Here is a 19,850-nt window from a genome sequence, read left to right as displayed (position 1 = left end):
GGCCCCGGAGGGAGGCCCCGGGGGGGGGAGGCCCCGGGGGGGGGAGGCCCCGGAGGGAGGCCCCGGAGGGAGGCCCCGGGGGGGGGGAGGCCCCGGGGGGGAGAGGCCCCGGGGGGGGGGAGGCCCGGGGGGAGGGGAGGCCCGGGGGGAGGGGGAGGCCCGGGGGGGGGGAGGCCCGGGGGGGGAGGCCCCGGGGGGGGGAGGCCCCGGGGGGGGGAGGCCCCGGGGGAGGGAGGCCCCGGGGGGGGGAGGCCCGGGAGGGAGGCGGGGGCTGGGGCTGCCGGCCCGCGCTCAGCGCCCCGTTTCTGCCCAGGACGGTGCTGTGCGACGACCCGGCCATGACGCTGCCGCCGGCGGTCCCGCCCGACACCGCGCGGCTGCGCCTGGAGCGCACGGCCATCCGCCGCGTGCCCGCCGCCGCCTTCGCGCCGCTGCGCCGCCTGGAGCAGCTCTGGCTGCCCTACAACGCCCTGCGCCGGCTGGGCGCGGGGGTGCTGCGGGGCCTGCGCCGCCTGCGCGAGCTGCGCCTGCCGGGCAACCGCCTGGCCGCCTTCCCCTGGGCCGCGCTGGCCGACGCGCCCCGCCTGCGGCTGCTGGACCTGCGCGCCAACCGCCTCTCGGACGTGCCGCCCGCGGCCGCGCGCTTCCTGCGGCACCTGACCTTCCTGGACCTGTCCGGCAACCGGCTCCGGAGGCTGCCGCCCGCGCTGCCCGCCGCCTGGGCGCCCCTGCAGGCCGCGCCCCTCGCCGCGAGCCCGCGCGCCCGGCTGGTGCTAGGTAGGCGCCGCGCCCTTCCCGCGGGCCCCTCGGGGTCTCGGGCGGCGGCCGAGCTCTGGGTTTGGATTCTTTACGGACAACAGAAATCGCGCCCGTCTGGGCCTGAGTGAGGACTGAGCGAGGGGCACACTGGCAGCTTAGGAGCTCAGGCCCCAGCCTGCCTCTCCCTAGCTGTGTCCTCGGCTCAGCTTCTCTGGGCCTGGGTTTCCTTTTGAGAAGAGAGGCTGATAAAAAGATCTGTCTCAAAAAGGTTGGCCCGTGGGCGTAAAGACAGTGCTCAACACACAGCAGGTGCATGTGCCGCCCAGGACCTCGTCCACGTTGCTCTGGCTGCCCGGCTTCTGGGTGCCGTCAGCCCCGTCAGGGACAGCCTCAGCTGCAGAGCAGCCTCCCCCGAGGCCACACACCCTTTCTGAGGACAGTCCACGCAAAGACCTGTCAGATGGGGCTCTAAGGGCCCAGCCGGCAGGGACGATTCTGATGGGTTATTTCAGCTCCAGACCCCTCCCTCCAAGGACTGTACCGGCCCTGCATCAGAGCTCCCTGCCTCTCTCCTGCTCTCTAAATATTCCTGAATATTTTAGAAAAGCTAAAGGCCCCTCTTCCAATTCCAGTTCCTTCTCCCCTCCTCAATGGTAGCCACTGTTGGGTTTATGTGCGTGCCCCATCTTCTACCGCACACCTACGCACACATGTACGTACACACAGACACGCACAGACAGCTCATCTCTGTGCTTTACGTACAATTTTATCAGATTGTAAGTATCAACCAGCACTGATTTTTTTCACCCAGTAGTATGTCTTGGAAATTTTCGTTAGTTACTACAAGTGGGTTAACTTCGTGTTTTTCAAGTAGTGCATAATATTTCATAGCATAGTTATACTACAGCTTATTTAGACATTTCCCCTCTAATGGACCTTTAGGTTGTTTTCATTATTTTATTAACACCTAGCTCATGGAGTGTGCCCGTTAGATGTTTTAATATCAATCTGATAGTCTCTAAAGTGGCTGAGCCAGTTCTTGTCCCCCACCAGGTGTGTGTGAGACCCATGTGTGTGTTCACGCTGCATGTTTATTTGAGTGTCTGTGAATGTGTGCGCACAGTTCTAAGTGCTGGGAATGCAGCACTGAGTAAAACTGATGAACATCTATTTTCTCATGAAGCTAATGGTTAAAGTGGCCAAAATGTTTAACTTTTTCCAATGTGACGGATGGACGTTTCACTGTCCTCTAACTTCGCCTTTTACATTCATTTATTGGGGACTCTGTTGTAACAGGTGAAAGCTAGACAGCTCACCACCAGAAGCAGGCAGTGATGAATCTTGGGGTTCAGATATACCATTACATGCATTTAACCAGTGACACAGGGTAGTAGCCACCAGTTGGATGGGGAGGGGTGGGGTGGGAGGAGGAACTAACACCCTCCTAGCTAGTTCTCAAAAGGACCTGAGAGTTATGAATATGCAGCAGATCTGAATGCAGCCTTTCTAACACTCACGCCCCCCTTCCAAATAAATCAAGTATATATACCTATATATATACATATATATATATATATATATATATATATAAATGTACAAGATGCCACTGATTATCAGACACACTATCAAATTTAATAACAGTCTTTGGGGGATAAAAAGGACATCACATTAAATACATCTATTTTGCATTTCAGAAACACCAACATACAAAGAGGATTTGTGCCTTAGAATTGAGGACACATGCCACCCTCCCCCTGTTGAAGGTTTTTGACAGGGTGGGTGCAGTGACCTGCTTTTAGCTCTGTAAGAATGTTCAGTGTTCACGTCCAGAGCGCAGGCTGTGACATGGGATTTGATTCCTGTCTCTCTTCTCTCCTTTTGAGCCTTTGTCAAAGGAACTATGGCTCAGTACAACCACCCTCACTGCTGGGGTGATACTGAAAGCGCCACTTGTGCTGGGAGGACAGAGGTCATAAGCATTCCTGGCCATGGGTTTTTGCATATTGCAAGTATTGCAGAAGTACTTGCTGGCCAGTAGTCTGAAAGTGTCAGCCTAAGAATGGCAGCAGTGATTGCTAATCGTGTTGGTGTGCTGTATGGCCTACCCAATGCTTAACATGATTTTTCTTTATTTATGCTTATGACAACCCTGAAAAAGAAGTTGCGTGATCATTAGAGATGAAGAACCAGGCTTAAGTTTGCATAGCCCACGAGGCAAGGAGCTGGGCGTGGAGGCCAGTTCTGCTGACTCTGAGCTCAGGACCTGCCTTGTCCTCCCTGAGGGGGGGAGGGGAAGTGGGCCTAGGGATCTGAATCGCTAGGGCTGACCTCTTGCCTCTCATGCCTGCAGGGCTGCAAGACAACCCCTGGGTGTGTGACTGCCGACTCTATGACCTGGTCCATTTCCTGGGAGGCTGGGCCCCAAACCTGGCCTTCATAGAGGCCAGACTGAGGTGTGCCAGCCCACGCAGTCTGGCCGGAGTGGCCTTTGACCAGCTGGAACTGAGGAAGTGCCAGAGTCCGGAGCTCCGTCAGGAGGTGGCCAGCATCAGGTCTCCTTGGGGCAGCACAGTGCTGCTACGTTGTGGAGCCACTGGGGTCCCTGGGCCCGAGATGAGCTGGAGGAGGGTCAATGGGTACCCACTCAATGGCACAGGTGTGTGAGCTACAGGGACTGCTGTGTTGAGACCCCAGAGTAGGGCGGGTGGGTTAGTGTCCCAAATGGGCAGAGCCAGGTTTGCCACGGAGTAGGGGGTGGGCTAAACGAGGCTGTTCACTCCCATTTTGTCTGAATGGATTGGGCAGGCTCCACCCAGAGAGAGGACATGGGGACAGTGACTTCAATTATGGGTCTCAGCCTGTCCTATCGTATTCCACCAGCCACTTTATCAGAGACTCTGGACCCACCGAGAGGAACAAAGTGCTGACTTTCAATAGAAGATACTCTCTTAGTGTTTTTAATATTTATAGCAAGTTTCCCAGTTGTAAATATTAAGCTGGCAGCACTAGGAGTAACTAATGAGGAGCTACCATTTATGTATTCTTCATTTGTTAAATGTATTATGTGCATAATGTTGTCAAACTTTGAAGAACAAGCAGAATGTCCTTCTTATTTTCTATATAAGTAAACTGAGATTTTTGAGAGGCTAATGCTTGGCTTGCATCACCCAGCCCCTACAAGGAGGAGCTGGGAATATAATGCAGCCTGGTCGACCACACAGTGTGTGCCCTTTTTGCTGTGCAGACAGAGCGGTTCCCCTGGCACTGGGCGGGGCTGGGAGTGGAGCTGCCGGAGCCAGAGCTGACCCTCATGCAGGAAGAGTTGATGAGGAATAACTTCTCAGTGTCTGACCAGAACAGCTCATGTTCCTCCCAGCTGTTTTCTGTCTCCTTCAACTAGGTTGGCAAGCATTGCTCCAGAACTATGGGTTTGAAATCAATTTACAAACAAAATTGTGTAAGGACCTCCGTATCACAAGCAGGAAGTTGAAGGTGTTCTGACTGATTGGCAGTGGGGCTGGACAGCAATGGGCAAAGCACTTCCAGATGGGCTTCTGCCTCACATCCACCCCAACCCACCGTCCCTCCAAAGCACCCGCCACCCCTGAGGGGTCAGCTCTGCAGACTCCAGAGCCCTGAGGAACACAGTTTGAACATCTCGAATTTAGAAGGCAGATCATTCTTAGGCTCTGATTCAACCTGGGTCTTCCCAAATTTGAACCTAGCTGATCTCAATCTCCTTGGCTAGTCTAAGAAAAGTTGAATGAGTCCCAGTGTTTTCTTGGGGTGACAGGGTCTTTAGTAGAGTGTGCGGTCCAGGGGCTGTGAACTTGCCCTGGAAGGAAGCTTGGGCAGATGGGTCCATTTATTCTCACATATGCCTCTTTCCCCCCAGTGCACCAGGAAGTCTCCAGTGACGGCACAAGCTGGACTCTGCTGGGCCTTCCTGCTGTGTCCCACCTTGACTCTGGAGACTACATCTGCCAGGCCAAAAACTTCCTGGGAGCCTCTGAGACTATCATCTCCCTAGTGGTCACTGAGCCCCAGACTTCCACAGAACACAGTGGGAGCCCAGAGGCACTGTGGGCAAGGACAGGCAAGGGGGCAAAAGCTGCTGCATACAACAAGCTGGTGGCCAGACATGTGCCCCACATCCCTGAGCCTGCTATCCTGGCCACTGGCCCCCCAGTGCCTGGCTCAAAGGAGGAGCTGATGCTCCAGTACTTCCAGATGGGGGCCCCTGGAGAGCGCTCGCATGGGCAGATGGGGCCTCAGGAGGCCCGAGTGGTGAGGTCTCTCAAGGTGGTGGGGGACACTTACCAGAGTGTGACCTTGGTGTGGAAGGCCCCCCTGGCTGGGAACACAACTGCTTTCAGTGTCCTTTATGCTGTCTTTGGGCAGCACGACATGCGGCGGGTGGCTGTGCAGCCTGGGAAGACCAGGGTCACCGTCCATGGGCTGGTGCCCAAGACCAAGTATGTGGCATGTGTCTGTGTGTGGGGCCTGGCACCCCAGAAAGAGCAGTGTGTCATCTTCTCCACCAATGAGGTGGTGGATGCTGAGGCCACTCAGAGGCTCATCAATGTGGTGGTGGTCAGTGTGGCCGCTGTCATCGCCCTGCCCCTCACGCTGCTCGTCTGCTGCAGTGCTCTCCAGAGGCGCTGCCACAAGTGCCACACAGGGGGCTCCATTGAGGCCACCGGTGCCCATGTCAACCTGGAGAGGCTGGGCCACAGCGAAGATAGCTCCGAGGAGCTGTCCCGGCACAGCCTCAGCGAGACTGACAGGCTCCTCTCCGCCCGTTCTAGCCTGGACTCTCAGCTCCTAGAGGCCAGGGGGGGCAGACGGGTCAATGAGTACCTCTGCTGAGGGGTCTGCTCCCCACCACCATGCGCACAGATGCCCACCTGCCTATTCCGACCACCTTCTACTCCCACGTGCTCACTCTGACACCTGAGTCATGCTCACCTACTCTTGCCCACTTGGGTACCTGCTTACTCACCCACGTACACACAGCAACAACCACAACCAACACTCATTAAAGCACTTACTATGTGCCAGGAAGTGTTCCAAGTGCTTTATACGCATTAACTCATTTAATTTTTATAACAGTCTTTTGCAGCAGACATCACTGAAGTTTTCTCCCCATTCTCCTGGAGAGAAACACCGTTTAAGTAACTTGCCTACATCAGTCAGTTTTTGCTGTGAAACAAGTAAAAGCAAAATCTCAGTGGCTTAGAACAACAGGCACTTATTTTTACACAGCCCACAGGTCTGTGAGTTCACAGATGGTTCTGTCCTATATGTCTTATTTGGGGCTCAGGATGGAGAGTCACTGGCTACTGGGGGCAGGCTCCTTTCATGGACAAGTCAGATGATATTAGAGAAATGAGCGAACACATGGGATGCTTCTCAAGCTCTTGGCTTAGACCTGGCACACTGCCATTTCTGCCCACATTCTATCTGCCAAAGCCAGTGCCATGGCCAAACCCAACTTTAAAAGGGCAGAGAAGGAGACATTTCTCCCCTGGAGGTCATGGTGGGCAAAGCGTCCTGGCTGAACAGTGATCTAATCTACTTTATTGCTCACAACTGCATAGCTGGGAAGTGGCTGCTCTGGAAGTTGGACCAGGCAGTTGGTTCCAGAGTTGAGAGTCCTCACAACTCTCATCTACTGCATCTTGATGACATTGAAGCTAACTCATGGGCACCCAGCCTCCTGATGCAGTAGCCACTCTGTGCAGTCACACACACACACACACACCTTCCTCCCTGTGTACACTCACCGATGCTAACATTTTCCCCTCTGGATGCCATTCTGCCTAGAGATAATCATTTGATTTTCAATAAATTCTAGAGGTTTGAATGATGTCCAAGAGACTACTGCTCATTGACTCTGAGAATGTCAGTCGGAGGGCTGTGGCAGACGCTCTGTGGCGTGGGGCACAGTGCACCCAGTGCTGTCCAGTGCACGGCTCACCTCTGTCCCCATGGAGCAGAGTCTGTGATTCTTCCTAAAACTTATCTGGGCTCCTGAGAGTGTCTCAACGACTTCCCAGCCACTCAGTAAGCCACTTAAGAGGATTCTGTTTCAGTTTGCTTAAAGCTGGGAAACTCCTGAGATGCCTCTGGGTGCAGGAGCAGGCAAGAACTCCTGTGGAAGGACCCGTGCTGTATCTTGTCTGCTGGACTGAGCTCTATGAAAAGAGCATCCAGGGTATTTGATGCCAAACCTTTGGGTAACAACAGCTGAGGAGATTTTGGAGTAACAAGTAATCCAAGGACACTACTTGGCTAATATCACCTAAAAGACTCCATATGGTGTTGAATACTTGCCAGAAATAACCAGTATGGTGCAGTGATTTCTGAAGTTACTATATTCCCTCTCACATTTACAGAAGACCTTAAAACATATGACCTTACAATGTATTTTCCTGTTTTCTCTTATTTTACTCCCACAACAATTAATTATAGAGGCTGCTATTTGATTGTATAGACTAGAAAACTGAAGTCCAAGGAGTGGAATCACTTATAGAGGGTTGCAATGGATTTTCTTGGAGGATACAAGTCTTTGATAACTTTCTGGCTAGGCTGAAGGTCTGTATTCAGTGTTGATCTCTGAAATGCAATTCTCAGTGGATTCACTACATAAATGGATTTTTTTGTGCCACTAGAACCCAGGATCAGAACCATGAGAGCAGTGGTGCACATGAACACAGAATGTCCATACATAGATATTTTTTGCCCATCACCTGGGACTTAAAAGCAAGTAGTTTTAATATGTTAGTATCTATCCAGTGTGTGTGTGTGTGTGTGTGTGTGTGTGTGTGAGTGTGTGTGTGAGAGAGAGAGAGAGAGAGAGAGAGAGAGAGAAGATTCAAACTTTCCAATGATTCATTAAGAACTACCTTGGTGGTCTGGGTGAAATAGCTCCCAGATGGCCAGCCCCTCAATACCCATTTGTAACCATCTTTTCTTTGTGTGCTCTGCCTTCGTTGGTTTGCTCTCACAGAGAACACTCAGGCTGGACTGTGCTCATGAATATTCAAGTCATTGGAAAAAGCACATCCCTGTTGTAAAAAATAAAATGATGTCTTGTTTATATATTGGTCTTTTGGTTTATGAGTCTGGTTAGTGTGAGTCAGTTCCTGAAAACCTAATGTCTTTTTAGAATCCCTGGAAAAGAATTTCTGGTTGCCCAGTGCTGAAGCCCTGCCTACATTGTGGTGATCCCATAGCTTGCTGCCTTCGGAAGCCTTGTTGGAAGGGTGGTTGGAATGACAGCATCTCCACCATGTCTTTTCTGACTGCTACATGGTTATGTCCTCTCTACCTAGGCGGAAGCTATGCCTGATGTTACTTATCTCTAATTGCATGTCTGAGTTGAAGGGTATGAAAAGGGAAGTAAAAGAAACTATATCCTGGCCTGGCATTTGGCTCAGTGGTTAGAGCTTCGGCCTGTGGACTGAAGGGTCCCTGGTTCGATTCCAGCCAAGGGCACGTACCTTGGTTGCAGGCCCAATCCTTGGCCCCAGTTGGGGCTCATGTGGGAGGCAACCAGTTGATGTGTCTCTCATATCATGTTTCTCTCTCTCCCCCTTCCGCTCTGTCTGAAAAGCAATGAAAAAATACCCTCAGGTGAGGATTAAAAAAAAAGAAAGGAAACTATATCCTTAGAAGTAGCTGTGGGCTATCAATAAAGGGACACCGAAAGCAGTGTATTTAGAAGACTAGAGCTGGGAAATGTTTTTATTGATTTTAGACAGAGGAAGGGAGAGAGAGAGAGAGAGAGAGAAGAAGAAGAAAGAAGAGGAGAAGAGAAGAGAAAAGAGAAGAGAAGAGAAGAGAAGAGAAGAGAAGAGAAGAGAAGAGAAGAGAAGAGAAGAGAAAGAAAGAGAAAGAAAGAAAGAAGAAAGAAAGAAAGAAAGAAAGAAAGAAAGAAAGAAAGAAAGAAAGAAAGAAAGAAGAAAGAAAGAAAAAGAAAGAAGAAAGAAGGGAGGAAGAAGGGAGGAAGAAGGAAGGAAGAAGGAAGGAAGGAAAGAGGAAGGAAGGAAGGAAAGAGGAAGGAAGGAAAGAAGGAAGGAAGGAAGGAAGGAAGGAAGGAAGGAAGGAAGGAAGGAAAGAAGGAAGGAAAGAAGGAAGGAAAGAAGGAAGGAAGGAAAGAAAGAAAGAAGAAAGAAAGAAAAAGAAAGAAAGAAAGAAAGAAGAAAGAAAGAAAGAAAGAAAGAAAGAAAGAAAGAAAGAAAGAAAGAAAGAAAGAAAGAAAGAAAGAAAGAAAGGAAAGAAAGAGAAAGAAAGAAACATTGATCAGTTGCCCCCTTCACAGGTCCCAAAAGGGGTTCAAACCCTGCAGCCTGGGAAAGTGCCCTGACCAGGAATCGAGCCCACCACCCTCTGACCTATGGGACAATGCTCCAACCAACTGAGCACACCAGCCAGGGCTAGAGCTGGAAATGTTTGTTTTGACCATCACATAAGCCAGTACAGACAAACTCAATTTACAAGCACTTGAGCATATTTTATTTGATTACAGGAGCTTTTTTAGCCAGAATAGGTTATGCTTATGCTGTGCTTATCTTTCCCAGTGGTTTAACATAGAAATATTTACTTTTGCTCTCACGGAGTCGACCTGAGTCAGTGGGAAATGTGGGCGAAGGGAGGGCTCTGCTCCATTCACTCATTCAGGGACTCAGCCTGAAGAAGTCCCACCACCTGGAATGTCAACAATTGCTGCAACAAGGGAAAAGAAACTGGAGAATCATGTAGAGGATTTAAAAACATCTTTTGCTCTAACATTTTATTAGCACAAATGTTGGTCCCACAACCCACCTATTTCAAGGGGGTTGGGAAGACAGTCTTGTGTGTGTCCATCACAGGCAAGCCACAGAGCATGGGCCAGCAAGGGCCCCTCCTCAGACATGATTGGCAGCAGGTGGAGGAGGGCTGGAAGAGCGTCAGTTTGAGAAGAGGAAAGGCAGTGTGTCTGTTTCCCAAAGTTCTGCCAGTTGAGTAGATAGAAGCTCTCTGGTTAATATTCTAAGACAAGCCAGGGAGTTGCCACCCAGAAGTCATTTGTATCTAATTATTTCATAAACACAGAGTAAGTTCTTTCTTATGAGTCTGTCTCTACCACTCTAAGAGCCCAATTCCTAAAAGCATCTTGCAGGAAGAGGGATGGGAGTGCAATATACTCAGACTCCTTCCCTTTGTTGTTAAATCTACTGAGTTTAGAGACACCACTTAACCACTAGTTATTTAAGAAAAATAATATGACCCAAGTAACTTTAATTGTCTTAGTCTCCTGCCTTAACTGACAACATAACTACTCCTTATGCCCATATGCCACATAAGGAAACCAGAGGGTGAGGCGTCAGGAGAGGAGCACTGCGGAAGTGGGCAAGCTATTCCAGATTCACACTGTGAAGTTGGGTTGAGCTAGACTCATCTCAAGAGACTAATAAGAGATAAACAGAGAAGAAATTGGGGAGGTGGAGAGTTATTTAGGCCCTTATATTTTGTGGTGAGAACATAATTCATTAGTGGTTTGTGATACCCGTGGATTAAAACACTTTCTTTTCCGTGAAGCAAACCTGACAAAATCTTGGCCAAGCTGGTGGGGACTCTGGAATGAGAATCACCCATCAGTATCAGTGTTGTTCCCGTCAGGCCAAACTGTCCAAGTCTTGTGCCTTCACCACCCTCAGTTACTGCATGTGGGCTGCATTAGAAGGGGAGTGGCCTCCTGCAAACTCTGTGCGCAGGTGAGCATCCACTCATTCCCTGAAGGGGTCTAGGTGGCATAGCCCCGTGTCCACCATAAGCTTTGTACCCACTGCATGTCCTTGTTTTGATTTTCATCTCAGGAGGAACTCCAGAGATCTAGGCAGATTGTAGGGTTAGACTATGAAAACTCCAGCACATGTGTCTGGCTTGGATGGAAAGCTGAAGTGTAATCAGCTTAGTTGTGACCCATTTCTCCCCTCACTGGCTAGTTACTAAGAGGATTTTCTTCCTTGAGGCCTTTGCAGGGGATAATACACATCACAAGTCTTAGCGGGACGGATGGAATTTCAATACTCACCAGGAAGTACCCGAGTAACAAGGAGTAGGCTTTGTGGCTCTTCCAGAACCTGTTGGTGTGGGAGGTGAATTAAAATTTATGACTTGAGGTGGTGAATACACATACAGTATGCAGATTATGTATTTTAAAAAAATTATTGGACACTACTGTATGTTAGGTGCTATATTTTACATAATCCCAAAATTACCTAGAAGCACTGTGAAGTATGAATTAATTTCCTCACTTTGCAGAGGAGGGAGTGATGCTCATAGAGATTAAATGCCTTTCAAAGATGTTGAGACAGGGAACCTGAGCTGGGGAGACCCCCTGGGACGGGGTCGATGACAGTTTTGCTCACACTGCATTTCCTGCACCTAGTAAGTGTGTGGCGTAAAGCAGATGACCAATAAATACTTGTTGACTGAATGATGGGTGGCAGAGTGAGCATCCAAAAATTACTTTAAAATGTAGGCCTTTCCTTTTTATTATGGGAAATACACAGCATTCAGGAAAAGTTGTGAGATCCAAGATTTATACATATATGTATATATATATATATATGTTCACTTTAATCAGAAAACAGTCTTGTGGTTTCCCTGCTGCACCGTGACGCTTCTCCAGCTGCCTTCGCAGTGGAGGCGAGACTGACCCCTCCACAGGTGGTGGTGGAGAGAACCACTCCTCAGCTTGGGCGCAGGGGTACTTGTCACCCATCATCTGCACTCATTTTTAGAGTATGCTTGGAAATTCTAGGTTTCAGGAGCCAATTGTGATTGATGAAAGATTAGATTAATTTTGGCCAAATCACCTGAACCATGGTGCTCAGGATTCTAGGCCTACTCTCATTCCAAATCATCCGCAAAGAAAGCCCACCCTCTTACAGCGCCCTGGCATCTTGCCCAGCATAGTGCGCCTGCTGGTGTCTCAGATCCTTTTGCAAGAGACTGAGGGAAGGCAGCACCAAGACAGAATTGGACAACTGGCTTAGAGTTTGCTTTCTGAACTCAAGAACGAGACAAAGGGTGGGTTTTCCTACCTTATTTAAGAGACATGGCTCCCTGACCATGAGGTCTATCTTACGGAGCTTGTGGTCTGGGCCACAGTAGACCTCATAGTGTCCAGAGGCTTTTCAACTGCTGCGCTGACCTATGTCACCGAGGATTACCAATAACAGGATTTGCCGCTCAGAAGCTGGGACTATATTATTCAAAACTCCCAAGGCAGTTTCTTACAGAGGAAAATGGCTTCCATTTCTCACTATTTCCTGCTAGTTCTGATCGTTCTGGATCCACATGCAGCTTAGCCATGCTGGTGGCCAGGGTGTGCCTGCTCAGAGGAGAATTTTGGCAGGTGCCCTGTGGTGGCAAGATGCCAAAGGGCTGTAGGGGATGGGGTTTCTTTGGGGATAATTTGGAATGAGAGTAGGCCTAGAATTTTCAGGAAATAAGCAAAATATCTCTGAGATTCATTCTAGCTGGTACTGAATTTTTATGAACTGTGAACTTTTACCAAAATAGGTCTAACTCTTTTATTTCAAGTGAATAATATTTTTTCTAATTCATACATCTGATGCCAGGATAAGCCTGATCCCACTTCCCAGTTCCATGATGTTCATCTTAAGGCTCTTCTGGTTTCTTGTGCAGGACTCTACAGTGCACGTCTCTCTCTCTCTGGAAAAGATCCCAGAGAAACTTCCTGAAGAGTTTGAGCAAGTGTGAATTGAACATTCATTCTTATTTGAGCTGCTCCGAGGGTCTTTTGTCAACATGAGTATCTTGGAATACCTTTGGCTCAATTTTAACAATGTCATTGTGATCCACACAGGAGCCTTGGAGCACCTGCCAGAACTGAAAGAGCTGAGACTGGAGGGGAACAAGCTCCGTTCGGTACCGTGGACAGCGTTCCTCGCCACCCGAGTCCTGAGGCTCTTGGATCTCCAGCACAGCAGGATCGATGTACTCCCTGAGCTGGCTCTTCAGTTCTTGGTAAATCTGACCTACCTTGACCTATCTTCCAACAGGCTTACAGTTGTATCCAGGAATGTCTTCTTGAACTGGCTGGCCTACCAGAAACGCCAGCATCCTGGCTGCGGGGCCAGGACTCTCTCCAGCATGGTGCTGGCGCTGCACAGTAACCCCTGGCTATGTGATTGTCACCTAAGGGGACTCATCCAGTTTGTAAAGTCCATCAGCCTTCCAGTCATCCTGGTGAATCCCTACTTGATGTGCCGAGGCCCTCTCTCCAAGGCGGGGCAGTTTTTTCATGAAACTGAGCTCAGTGCTTGTGTGAAGTCCCAGATCTCAACCCCCACTGCCAATGTCACCATCAACGTGGGACAAAATGTAACTCTGCAATGCCTGGCACAGGTCAGCCCTTCACCAACCATTATATGGATGTATCCCCTGAGCATGTGGAGGGAATTTGATGGTAAGCCACATGCACCCTGTTAACATATCTGGGAGAGTGGGGAGGTCTGTAGCAACCCTGTCCTCAATAGAGAGGCTCTAAACTGGGAGTGGGTAAGATTGAGACAGGCCTGAATTATACACACCACAATAAGGTAGTGTTCCACTATTGGCATTTTTTTTAAATGGTTGCATACAGATCTCTATAAGACATATATGTGTAAATATATATCTTGGAGTTCACTTAACATATTCTATAAATATTAGAGAAAAGGTGAGTAAAGTGGTGGGAAGTGTAAAATTCCATCAATTGCTAAGTCTTCCCACCCTTTTCTAATCTTAAGAATTAGCTGGGGGGGGGGGGGAGAGGTGGGGGAGAGGGGAATACTTGTTAAAATATATTCTCAGAGAAAAGGTCAGTAAAGTGGTGGGAAGTGTAAAATTATATGAACAAATTAATTTTTGAAGGTCTTCTAGATGTAAAACACTATATTGTGTATTTTTAAATCATAGAAATTTCTGACTAGGACTAATTCTAGAGATTATCCATTACTTATTTCCTAAATTTGCCTGGGAAGACTCACCTGGGATGCTTGTTTGAAATAAGATCTCCAGGCCCCTGCCCTGGAAGTTTGGATTAAGTGAATCCAAGGGAAGACCTAAGAATATATTTTAACAAGTATTCCCCTCTCCCCCACCTCCCCCCCCCCCAGCTAATTCTTAAGATTAGAAAAGGGTGGGAAGCCTTAGCAATTGATGGAATTTTACACTTCCCACCACTTTACTGACCTTATTGATTTGAAGCTGTAAAACTAGGACTCAGGGAGAGGTGGGCTGGTGGCCCCACAGCTGGGATTCATACCTGCCTCTCATTTTCTGGAGCTCTGTGCTTGCTCTGCTTTAATGCCACCCTGAGGGATGGGGCACATCACAAAACCAGGATGGCCTCCCAGGGGTATCTTGAAGTGGTTCAGAAGACAACTAGAAATATCTGAGTAAAACTTGAGAAATATCCCAGCCCAGGGGCTCAGTGGTTGACTGCCCACCTGTGAACCAGGAGGTCACTGTTCAATTCCCGGTCAAGGCACATGCCTGGGTTTTGGGCTCGATCCCCAGTAGGGGGTGTGCAGAAGGCAGCCAATCAATGACTCTCTCTCATCTTTGTTTCTATCTCCCTCTCCCTCTCCCTTCCTCTCTCTGAAATCAACAAAAACCCTTAAAAAAAATAAAACCTAAGAAATACAGTCACCCAGATATTTGTATACATGGTGACAAACCTCTGAATGATCAAAAATGCTAAATTGACTGAAATTTTGACTTTTTCTTATCATTTTGATCACATTTTATTGGCTTGAGGTTAAACACCAATGAAAGAGAAATATAGGGTTTATTATTGTAGCCCCTTTGAGAACAGTGAAATGCATCCAGATACTAACTTTTGTGAGCTCCGTAATCAGTCTCCTTGGCACCACATTATATTTACTCTCTCAGCAGTAATAACAGCTAACACCCATAGGCCACTTACTGTCAATCTTGTGGAGTGAACACTGTTATCATCCCATTTTATTGATGAGGAAATTGAGGCTAAGAGAATCCAAACAACTTGTCCAAAACCATATATCTAGTAAGGGACAGAACCCAGGCTTTTGGCTCCAGGTTCTAAGTCACTCCACATCCTGGGGTGAGAGAGCACTTCTCACAGCTCACAGCACTGCACAGTCACACAGCTGTGAGAGATCTGGAAGCCCTGGTGGGAGCTCAGCAAGGCCAAGGTATTTGGCGGGAGCAGCCGGCACAGCTGAAGGACTCCACAAACAGAAGAACAAGGTTTCAGACCAATTGCTGCCTCTGGGCAAGTTACTTAATCGCTCCAGTCCTCAACTTCCTATGTGTAAAAACTGGGTACTGCCCTTCAGGGTTGCTGAGAGGCAAACGCCTGACACAACCTGCATGGCTAATGAATGGTAACCACCACCTTTTAACAAAAAGTGCACTGCTGGATACTCCAGGTGTCCATCAGAGAAATGCACAGCTGTTCTGCTCTCTCTCCTCAGTGTTGACCTCATCTGCCACGGAAGATGCTGCTCTGTCAGAGCTGGTCATACCTGCTGCCCATCTAAAAGACAGGGGCAATTACACCTGTGTGGCTTTCAACTCCACCGTCAGGAGCACGGTTGTCATGTCCCTCCATGTCCAGCCTGTCCCAATCCTGTCTGCACCCCATTCTCTTTCCTTCCCCTTGGGGGGCAATGCCTACATTGACCTGCGGTTGTCAAGCAGACAGTGCGTGGGATCCTCCCGGAGCGGTTCATGGTGGCCGGCACCTCTGAGGAGAAGTGGTTCACCCTCTCCGTTGCGTCAGATGTAGCTCTCAGGAAACAGTGATGATACACATCAGCCCTGGAATAAACTCACACCTTATGGATGGCCTCCTCCCAGGCACAAAACACAAGGCACGTCTCAGCCTGGGGGCAGCTGCCACACCAGGGCCAGTGTGTGGTCTTTGTGCCGGGCAGGGGCTGCCGGGGGCCGGCGGAGCGGGAGTGCCCCCTGCATGTCACGGCGGTCCTGTGTGCGGTGTTTCTTGCCGTGCCCGTGGCTGCCTACGTCTGGGCAGCCCAAGCCCCCTGCACCTGCAGGGAGTGGGTCTGCTCTGCTGTCCTCACAGTAGGAAAGCCCGCAGGTGCCCCCATGCAGCCCCACAGCGCAGAGACCACACCCCTGTCTGTGAGGACCGCCCAGGACAGAGACACTGAGGAGGGGGAAGAAAGAGGGGGAGAGGTGGCTGAACACCTGGACGAAGCTGCGGCAGGGCACGGGCTTCCAGTCCCTACACTGACCCTCTGGCAGCTCAGCTGCCTTGATCCATTTATTCAACAATTATTTATTGAGCACCTCCTGTGTTCCTGGCACTGAGCTTGACACCGTGAACAGGAGACACATTCTTATTTCTATGGAGCTGATGCCGGAGAAGCTTTGTCCCGCCCAGTCATTTTATTACACTCAGCGTATGGAAATTAATAAATGTTACTCTGTCCACATATATAGCCCTATAACATTTACATGTTTACACTTAACATTCACATATGACGTTTCACATGTGTTATCCTACTAAAGAAAGGTAGAATTCTACCCCTTTTTACAGGTGAAAAAACGGATGCCCAGAGGATTCCAATGACTTACTCAAAGCCACCCATCTAGCAGGCAGTGAGGCAGCACTCAGAAGAGGCTCTAATTCCGTTTCTCTGTCTGCTCTGCAGCATCCTGTGTCTCCTGTTGTTCAGAAAGTGATATTACTCTCCCTCTTAATGGCAAACTTCCAATGAGATCTGTAAGTTTGATGTTTCAAAAAGCTGTCCTTTGAGTGGGAAAAGCCTGGCGGGTGATGCATGTCTCTGTTTGAGGGTGCCTGTGTCCCATGAGCGGTCTTCGGTGCTCCTGAGAGCACTGCCATCAGCACCAAGTGACAGGCATTGGCTGCAGCCCAGGGCTCAGGCTCCAGAGGCTGCTGGAGGCAGAGTTTCGAGACAGAGCCAGAAGGAAAGAATCTATATAAAGTTATATGATTCTCTCATTTTTTTTAATTTTTTATTTTGCAAAGGGTAAGTACACAGTCCTGATTCTCCCCTAGTCCCGAGAGATTGTGAGCGTCAGGCTTGTTTTCAGCCCTGTGTCCCTCGCTAAAATCTCAGTGCTGAGCATGACAAATATTGTTTCACAAATGACAATAGAATCCCTTCCCCTTCCCCTAGTCAGTGTTTCCTATAAAATCCCAGAGAGGTGCTCCTTTCCTTTATCTGAGCTCTTGTGGGATGGAGGGGTCCCCACGAATCCCAGAGACAGCTCACCGTCCCTCTGAGAAGCCCAGCTGGTGAAGACTAGGATTTAAACCCACATCTCTCTCCCCACAGCTTCTCCCACTGGCCACAGGGAAATGCCCCGGAGGCTGTGTGAGCCAGCCTCCTGCAGCACCCTCCTTCCCACCTTCCTTGTGAATTCCTTCTCATCCTTCCCGAGGACATGTCCTCCACTGACTTTTAGAGAGAGTGGAAGAGAAAGAGGGGAGAGAGAGAGTGAAAGAACCATCAATGTGAGAGAGACACATTGACTGGTTGCCTCCCACACGCACCCCGACCAGAGCTGGGGTTTGAACCTACAGCCCAGGTACATGCCCTTGACCAGTAACTGAACCAGTGACCCTTTGGTGTGGGGGCTGATTCTCTAGCCACTGAGCCACACCTGCCAGGGCAGCTTCAATAATTTTTTAACATTTTCCAGTCTTATTTCAACTTTTTTTAAAAACTGGAGTATTTAAAGGCAAACACAAAGCTCTACAGCTCACCTGTGAATATTTTAGTTTTAGCTATAACAGATAAAGTTTTTTTAAAAATGCCATTATCACATCTAAGAACATATATTTTTAAGTTTTATCTACATATAGTTATATGTGTGCAAACAACACATCCGTACATGTATGTGACAATTTGTTCCTGTGAAACGTCTCGTGATACATTTTGAAGAATAGCGATTGGAGCAGGGCAAGAACTTGTACTTCCCGTGGCCTCTGAGGGCAAGAGGATGCCAGGGAGCGGGGCAGAGCTCGGCCGCTCCTGTGAATGCGGGAATTCAGGAAGCAGGATTTCCTGAGGCCTACAGAGGGTTTCTGGGAGTCTGATTCTTTAGGACCCTTAGACTCCCCTTCAAAAATCCCAGAGGGAAGCTGTGCTTCTCACCCTGTGGGCCCCGTGACAGTGTGAGGAAGGCCATAGGCTCCGGAACCAGTTTCTTGCCTAAATGTTGGCTTTGCTTTTTACTTGCTTTGGGACATCGGGCACATTGCCGTATTGTTCTGTGCCTTACTTTCCTCATCCGTAAAATGGGAATAATAATTGTCCTTACCTCATAGGGTTGTCTGGGTGACCCTGAGAGTTTTTACATGTAAAGCTCAGAACAATGCCTGTCACATAATAAGCCCTCAGGAAACATCACCACAATAAATGCTGTCACCATCTATGAGGCCTGTGTCAGGGTGTGTGCGCGTATGTGTGGGATGTGACTCTGTGTACAGACTGAGCCATTTGGAATATCAGGTCTTATTAGGATCACATGTGTGCACAGGTATAAATATATATGTAATGACATGATATCTCTGCTAATATCTTTCACATGCTCTGTTTAATTAATGTCTAAAAGATGCTATAGTTTGAGATTCAATTGTCATGCTCTTGGGAAACTTATCTGTTCAGAGTTTCTACCAGGCACTTTTAAGGCAAGTACATCTGATGCAGGAGAAATGGGTTAGCAGGGCTCCTCACTTTCAGAACGAAGCCACTGCTAGTCCCAGCCTCTGCTGCTAGACCTGAAGGGAGGGATTTTTTTCTCTTTTCTTTCTCTGGCTTACAAGAGCCTGTATCCTTAACACCTAGCAGGGGGCCTGGCACAGATGATATCCTGAGACTGTGCTATTGAAGGAGTGATTGGGAGTGGGTCTTACTCAGCCAAAGAGATGCATTTGTAGGATTCATAGTGTCATGCAAATGTACCCAATGTCATCAGCCTGTAGCTGCAACACAAGGTCACTTACTTTATTGGTCACAAATTATGGTCACTTAGCCATCACCACCTCATTCTGGAAACTAGTCCCTTCAAAGAACCATCTCCCTCCAAGTTATTTCTGTGAATTTCCGAAGGGGTCTTTCATGTGGCCACATGCCAGTTTGGCAGCCTTAATCCTCACGTGGCGTCTTCCCTGCTTCCCTTGTCCACCCTCCCATGGCCAGGGCCCTTGAAGACTACTGGGAAGCCTCCCTGCCTGCCAGCAGCGGCAGACGTCCATGTTAGGTGGACTGACCCTCCTTGGCCTCTGTCTTCTCCCCCAGATCTAGCAGTGGATGGAAAAGTCCTGGAGATAAGGGTGCATGGAGGAGCCCTCTCCTCCAGGACATAGTGCTCAAGCATGGGGACTGTCGGCTATCCTCAAACACCCTCTTGTACAACTAAGAATAGCAACTGTCTCCGGAGCTTGTGTTGGCTGATGCAAAGCTGGTGGCAGGCGCTTTACATGCATTAGCTCCTGTCATCCTCGAGGGAACAAGTCTTTGTGCCCTGTATTGATGAGGAAAGTGAGATCCAAAGTCACACCTAAGTGGCAGAACCAGGATGCAGACCTGGGGCTATCAGACTGTAAAACACTATATTGTTTTATATAATTAGAAAGTCTGAGCTCAGCCACAAGAAGAAACACACAGTATTCTGCAGACTTCTTTGAGCCACATCTGTTGGTTATCCAGGGTCTAAAGCTCCATTCTCAGGGCCCAGGAGGGGTGAGCCTGCCCAGTCTGTCACCCCTGCCTTCTAGGTCCTCACTTGGTGGCCTAACATTGTGCCAGTTGTAGTCTAGACCTTGCCCAGTGCCACTGAGCAAGCAGTCCCTTGGCCTCCACCATTCCTTACAGTGGTGAAATTAGCCTGGCCTCACTCACACAGGCTGGGGTCCCTCCAATGCCAAACACATGTGCCGGTCCCTTATATTTGGTGGCACCCTCCTCCTCTTTCTCAGTGTCACTCATGCTGGCAAATGCACACTTTCCCCATACTTCCTAGTGCAAGAGTTTCCCACATGCCCA

General features: G+C 49.1%; 2 protein-coding genes across 2 annotated transcripts; both read left to right on the top strand.

Moving 5' to 3' along the window:
* The first annotated feature begins 295 nt into the window (after positions 1 to 295).
* Positions 296 to 7,856, top strand: LRIT1 (leucine rich repeat, Ig-like and transmembrane domains 1). The gene is made up of 3 exons (XM_081157876.1): positions 296 to 777; positions 3,110 to 3,415; positions 4,655 to 7,856. Exons 1-3 carry the CDS (start codon positions 339 to 341, stop codon positions 5,626 to 5,628), a joined length of 1,719 nt encoding a protein of 572 aa, XP_081014002.1. The 5' UTR covers positions 296 to 338; the 3' UTR covers positions 5,629 to 7,856.
* Positions 7,857 to 12,059: 4,203 nt separating this feature from the next.
* LRIT2 (leucine rich repeat, Ig-like and transmembrane domains 2) lies at positions 12,060 to 19,109 on the top strand (the record flags this gene model as incomplete). The annotated part of the gene is given in 10 exon segments (XM_081158574.1): positions 12,060 to 12,119; positions 12,123 to 12,169; positions 12,463 to 12,478; positions 12,481 to 12,534; positions 12,538 to 13,246; positions 15,279 to 15,491; positions 15,494 to 15,606; positions 15,609 to 15,691; positions 15,693 to 15,951; positions 19,104 to 19,109. Coding segments are annotated over 10 exon segments (1,560 nt in total).
* Between the last annotated feature and the right edge of the window lie 741 nt (positions 19,110 to 19,850).

Source organism: Miniopterus schreibersii, assembly GCF_964146895.1.
Source record: "Miniopterus schreibersii genome assembly, chromosome: 14".
In the NCBI taxonomy this organism is placed as follows: Eukaryota; Metazoa; Chordata; class Mammalia; order Chiroptera; family Miniopteridae; genus Miniopterus; species Miniopterus schreibersii.
The sequence above is the reverse complement of the archived record's forward strand: the minus strand, read 5'-3'. Positions and strand labels throughout refer to the sequence as shown.